The 6,573-nt window shown below is 35.1% G+C and overlaps 1 protein-coding gene across 2 annotated transcripts in view; it reads left to right on the top strand.

Annotated features, from left to right (window-relative positions):
* The first annotated feature begins 306 nt into the window (after positions 1 to 306).
* LOC117409446 (ubiquitin-like modifier-activating enzyme 6) overlaps positions 307 to 6,573 on the top strand; it is a 34,671-nt gene continuing 28,404 nt past the window's right edge. For both annotated transcript variants that reach the window (XM_059003202.1, XM_034015525.3), the window contains exons 1-9: positions 307 to 466; positions 1,480 to 1,538; positions 2,326 to 2,420; positions 2,811 to 2,839; positions 3,413 to 3,507; positions 4,102 to 4,213; positions 4,732 to 4,812; positions 5,282 to 5,404; positions 6,043 to 6,166. In XM_059003202.1, coding sequence (XP_058859185.1) covers positions 1,498 to 1,538; positions 2,326 to 2,420; positions 2,811 to 2,839; positions 3,413 to 3,507; positions 4,102 to 4,213; positions 4,732 to 4,812; positions 5,282 to 5,404; positions 6,043 to 6,166 — 700 coding nt within the window. In that variant the 5' untranslated portion in view covers positions 307 to 466; positions 1,480 to 1,497. The remainder of the gene's footprint in view (positions 467 to 1,479; positions 1,539 to 2,325; positions 2,421 to 2,810; positions 2,840 to 3,412; positions 3,508 to 4,101; positions 4,214 to 4,731; positions 4,813 to 5,281; positions 5,405 to 6,042; positions 6,167 to 6,573) is intronic.

Below are 6,573 nucleotides of genomic sequence, written 5' to 3'. Positions count from 1 at the left end.
TCACTCCAGTGTGGCTTTGGCTTTGTGCTTCTGGTCATTGTCCTGCTGAAATGTGAATTTCCTCCCCAGTTTCAGAGTCTTGGCTGACTCTAACAGTTGCCACTTGCATCTATGTATATAAGAGAACTATCAAGACCAGAGTCCTCAAAATAACATTATATATTTTATAGAAAAATAAATGAGGATACTGCAAGAATCAATGAAACAATAAGTAATATTTTTTTCCAAAATACATCAGAGAATGTACAACTGAAAAACACCTGAGCGACTGTTCAGGACGAAAGCACAAAATGTTCAGTTTGAATCCATGTCTGATGCATCCACGACTCCTGCTCTGAGCATCTCCTGCACAGTCTGACGTGATCACATGGGCTCAAGTGTTCACGTGATGAGACCCACTTGTAACCCGGAATGAATTGTGATCGCTAGTCATTCATTCACCGACTCTAATCTCCAACACTGACAGGTAAATCGTATTTGTGTACATTTAATACGTTTACAATAATTGTTAAACCCAGGGAGAACCTGTGATTTTCTTGGGTGAAATCGTGTAGGCTATGTATGTCTCTCAATAACGTTTGTTTATGGAAGTCATGTACAGATTAAGTTAGTACTCAGATGGTGGAGGCCCGGGGATGAGTGAGTAAGCAGTTTGCGAATTTATTAAAACATAAACTGATAGTAAAATAAATAAATAAATTAAAAAATAATAATAATAATAATAATAATAATAATAAAGCAAAGGTGTACTTATTTTAATAATCTAGGTACTACACTGATACGAGAGACTAGAAGCCTCCCTAACCTGAAACCATTACGTTCCATCATTATCACAAAGCACTAATACTATTGCGGTGTGTCTAAACGGTTTACCGTATACAGTACTGTATATTCAATAAAGGCTTTATTTTTAAAAAAATGACACTTGAATTTGTTTTCTTAGGCTCTTTTTTCGGTTTGCCAGTCGGGTTATATACATGCTTTTGTGACATGTAAATACTATTCATTAACTCTTTAAATTATGAAATGAATCAACCTTGATGAAAATTCCAACAGCTGCTGCTGTACAATTTTGTGTACTTTGCCTGTCACTCACATAATTGATTTGGTATGCAGTATACTTTGGATCTGTAATACATACAATCTGAGAGCTGATTTCATTGGGCTGATCAAAACATGCTTGGTTGGCTGGTGCTTTTATGCATGATTGCACAAGTTACTGCTGTTTCACAAGGTTTTTCAAATGTAGTGACTATTTGTATCATTCTGGATAACAGACTTCACTGCAGGATTTTACCATCTAGGCCTAATTCTCTAAAATATCTGGATTTGGTAATTGCGCAGTTCTGCAGTATAAGAAAGACACATTGAAAGGGGGAAGCTGTTCCTGTGTGATTTGGGTTCATTATATTTGATCATAATAGTATAACTATATTGATTTTTTTTTTTTGTAACCGTTTTGAATATTTTCTTTGAAAGTAAACAACATACCAGACTATGGCTGCAGATTCTATGGAAATTGATGATACTTTGTACAGGTAAGATTCCAGCTCTTTGTTAAGATCATTTGATTTATAACAAAAAAATCATATTAACCCTTTAAGGTACAAGGGACATATGAGTCCCACTAATAGTAATGCTAACTTTATTATTTTTGCAACAGGGTTCCTTGTGATACTTGAGTCACTCTCAAATGTGTTTTAAGAAGAAACCGTTTGAACAACTGTTCAATGTCTTGTGTACCTCAAGGGGTTATAGTGAATACGAATGTAGATAGCATAGAATTTTCTGAAACAAGTCAGTCATTCATAAGAAAACAAAGTTGCACAATTTAAATTAGTGGTATAGATCAAAATGTGTCCATGAAGGATTCCACTTTTTTAAATGTAATAATTCCATATCTAATATCATGATATAGTCTAGGGTAAGTTTGATCTTTACTTCACTGATAATAAACTTACCAGTTACTGTTGCTCTCTGTCTATTTTATCTTTACAATTTAGTTTTAAATTAAATGGCTCAACTTTGAAACCTGGCTCAGGCTTACCCCCAGGAGACATTAGTCCATATCATAAGCACCACACAATTTAGGACAATCGAAGTCTGTGCTTGAGAGAAGCCCAGGATGATGACAGGGGTAGTTCCAGGTCAGGATTTAGGTGTGCTGTGAAGGCTGTGCTTTGGCACCTCTAGCCAGTGCCATTGTCCCTCACCTTTCACAAACATTGCATTCACAAATGTTCAAACAGCTGAAAGTTATGTGTTACAGTTTATGGGTAATTAACCTTCAAATGCCTGTTCTTTTTTTTTTTTTTTTTGTTATAGCCGTCAACGCTATGTATTGGGTGATAGCGCAATGCAGCAGATGGCCCAGTCTCATGTGTTTCTCAGTGGGATGGGAGGGCTAGGAGTAGAGATGGGTAAGTTTTATATAGTAACATAAAAAAGAATGAGTAATAGGGAAGAACTTAATGTATGCTGAACAATCATGACAAATACTAAATCGCTTTTTGCATGTGGACATATTATAAATACGATGTTATATTATGCGACTTATGATTATTTACAGTCATTCATTTATTTTTTGTTTCTAAATGGTACAGGTGTACATAGATACAAATAAATGAAATAAATATATGTATTTGCTCTGTCAACTTAACATTTTGATGCAGAGATCACTTCTGATATATATATATATATATATATATATATATATATATATATATATATATATATATATACATATACATATATATACATATACATATACACAAATGATTAATTGTTGATGAATTGATTTGTTTTTACAGCAAAGAATATTGTACTTGCAGGAGTAAAGGTACGCAAACCATTTTACTTTGTCTGAAACTCCAAACTCCAAGCACTGGGACACGTGCACATAAATGCATATTCACAAATCCAGAAGTTTTCTATTGGAAAATGCTATAAAAAATATTTTTAGACTGGCTTTAAAAATATTTACTGTCTCTGCGGCTAATACCATGTTCTGAGTTCCATAGTTGAGAGACATGACAACTGAGGCCCTGGCACCAAAAGTCCAAATTCTGTATCTTGGGGCCACCAACAGGCCAGTGTTGGATGATTGCAGTTGATGGCCTGGGACATGAGGATGAAGGCATAAACTAAGTGCATCCAAGTCTGTAGAAAGACATAGACAGCCGCATCAGAATTACCAAATTGAAAGATTCCAGCTCCCATAGGCATAGAGTAAAGAAACTGAAATGCACTCACAATAACACCACTGCTTAGTGTACTAAATAATGAAAATCGGACCAACCCTGCTAGTTGTCTTCCATTAGACATACAGTAAGAAGTCTCTTATATTAGACAAATGAATCTTTATTTTTAGAGAGCAGTTTCAATTGCTTATATGTTTATATCCTAATTGCAGGCATTGACTGTTCACGATACAAAGAAATGTGAAACCTGGGATCTTGGAACTAACTTTTTTATTTGTGAAGATGATGTTCAGAACCAGAGGAAAAGGTAATCTTCACTTTTATGGAGCCTTATAAATATCAGTACTCAGCTGCAGGGCTACTCCCTAAATACAATTTCATTACAGGTTAATGTACAATTAAAAGTGCTTTAGAGCCTGGTCCCGGTTTAATAACAATTAAAGACATTGTTGCATAAATGTAAGACTTCTTGGGGACTTCAGGGTATACTGCTCTGGAATTAATGTTGAGCACAGAGCAGGCAGGCAGAATTGGAAGATCAAAGAACTGTCTCAGCAGCTAGCGTCTCTTAAATTGAGAGACGAGGCTTCTGAGGATGTTTGATCCCTACCCCATATCATTAAATACCAGTAAAGGTGCATGTAATAGAGTTGAATTGCAGTACATATACATATAGAGTATATACAGTTTGTACTGTGAACACATAACTCTACACTGGCTTGGCCAATGCCTCTTATTTACTTCTACTGTACAGTGCATGCTATTATTGGCTCATACAAAGTCACCACCCAATATCCCTAATATAAAAATGTGTAGATACTAAAATCATCTGGTAAATACATCTAGCTGTATTGATGTCTTTCAATAATATATTCTTAATGTTTTTAAATCCTATTTATAGAGTGGAAACTGTTTATCCTCGCATTGCTGAGTTAAATCCTTATGTTCAAGTCAACATATCCACTGCACCCATTGACACAACAACTGATCTGTCGTTCTTAAAGCAGTATCAGGTAAGTTTATGTATTTGTATAAATAGCACTGTAATTGTGATGGTTGGTAGAAGGAATATTGGTAACTTAAGTGTTCACCTGCTCTTACCAGCCATAAACTCTGCTAGAACAGATTGTATTTTTTGTTAGCAGCCTCTTTTGTGACTGGTTAATTCTGGTGTTATTGTGAACAGAGCCAGATGTTTTTCTTTGTTTTGCAATATGCCTTTTTTCCAGTTTTTAGTTGGGGATCCCTAGTCAAAACAGTTTTTGGGGTTTTTTTTTTTTGCCCCAAATAAAGTTTGAGAGACTGTGTCTAGTGCATAAGAGTTCTTATAAGGAGGTATGGGGCTTTCAAAATTGAGTAAAACATACAGCTGGGGTCTGGAAACAAGATATACAAAAACTTGTGTGTAAATCAATTAGTGAATGTAAATATTTTTGCCAGTTTAGTTTTTAATGTAGTATGGTTCTAAAAAATACTTTGTTGTTGCTTCTTGCCTTACATTTTGTACTAACCATTCTTAAAATCTTACCAGTGCGTGATCCTAACTGAGACCAGGCTTTCTCTCCAAAAGAAGATTAATGAATTTTGCCATTCACAACAGCCTCCAATTAAGGTAAGGTTTAGACTTTGAAACATAAAGTAAACTTTTTAAAACATGTAGTTATTGGTAGAATAATATGCTGTTCAGGAAATTAAAAAGGTGTTACCTTTTCATTGATTTTGCAATTTTTAACACTGCTCTAATTATATTTTTTATATTAAATCGAAGATTAGATGTCCTTTTTATACAGACTGTTTGGGGACCAAACTTGTGTTGTGTTTTCTGATGGACATGTTTTCCAACAATGCTTATATGTAATGTCCTTTTATATATTGATTGTATTTCCAATACGATTTCCTAGGTGCTTAACTCATCAACATAGTATTTGTAATCTGTAGCTGATGAAATAATTTGGTCCAGTTCACTTTTCCACCATCAGTTGTGGCTGCACAAACATGTACAGATTGTGTTTTGTTTTTCAATGGAGATAGAGGTAACTGGCTTATAACTCGATTTTATGATGCTTGGAATCGCTTTACAGTTTATCAGCACTGATGTATATGGGATTTGCTCACGTGTGTTCTGTGATTTTGGAGACAAGTTTGAAGTCTCTGATCCCACCGGAGAAGAGCCTAAAGAAATCTTCGTGCAGAATATAACCCAGGTAAAAACAGTAAAATGACATTCTTCAGTTTTGCTATAGAACATGAAAGGCTACTCTCCTTCTTAAATATCAGCTTTATAATTGATCTTGATGTGTGTGTATTTATTTTTATTTATTTTTTTTACAGCACATATGTTTCACTTTAGAGTTTCAACACGTTCAACACATATGTAAAACTATGCAAATGTAATGAAACTTGGCTAGGACAATCTTTGGCGCAAGTTATTGAGAGTAACAGTCGGGTGATATAAGGAATACATCTGTCTGATTTTAAGTAAGCATGTCTCACACATGTCTGTCTAGAGAAGCGCTTATTCAGTTGTGATAAACGTAGATACTTAGTTAAGCTTTAATCATATACATGAGTGATTCTCGTTACTTGGAGGTCGTCTTTAAATTTGGTACACAGTTGTGTTCTAGAACACTCTCTAAACCTTTTATTATTGGTAATGCTCCATAAAAAATGATATTTCAGAAATTGTTGACGTTAAGTACTTCAATATAGATCTTCCACTTTACAACCCCTTTTTTCACATGTTCACATATTATTCTTTTTCCTCCATCAACAGTGGTTACCAGACATTCTTTCAGAGCTGCCATTTCTCTTACACTGTTTTGTTACGCTGGTTGTTTTTCAGTCAAATCCTGGAGTGGTAACCTGCATGGACAATAGGAATCATGGACTTCAGTCGGGACAGCTTGTCACCTTTCGGGAAGTCAATGGGATGTCTGAATTAAATGGAACCACTCGCCAAATAACAGGTAGGGCCTTTTTTTCCATGTTTTTTGTGTTCAGGTCATTAATACAATTAAAAACAAACTTAAGTACTGCTTTCATAGGACGTTATAAACCTTGCTATATTGACCAGCCTATCAGTTTTATTGCATCACTCATACCAATGTATTCTACAGTTAGACACAATGTAGAAGAAATATAATAATTTATTAATAGCCATTAAACTACACCCCCCCCAACCCCCCCCCCCCCCCCCCCCATTGTCGCTGCAGTTGTTTGTAAGAACTGCAGCTCATGTGAGATACAGTATATACATATGCCTCTTGATAAGGCCCTTACACTTGAATTCAATCAACATGCCGATAGAATGCAGCAACAAACTAAACTAATTTCAATACATGCACAGTAAATGAAGCTACCTTAATAAAAAATA

The sequence above is a fragment of the Acipenser ruthenus genome, chromosome 2, assembly GCF_902713425.1.
Source record: "Acipenser ruthenus chromosome 2, fAciRut3.2 maternal haplotype, whole genome shotgun sequence".
Taxonomy (NCBI): domain Eukaryota; kingdom Metazoa; phylum Chordata; class Actinopteri; order Acipenseriformes; family Acipenseridae; genus Acipenser; species Acipenser ruthenus.
The sequence above is the reverse complement of the archived record's forward strand: the minus strand, read 5'-3'. Positions and strand labels throughout refer to the sequence as shown.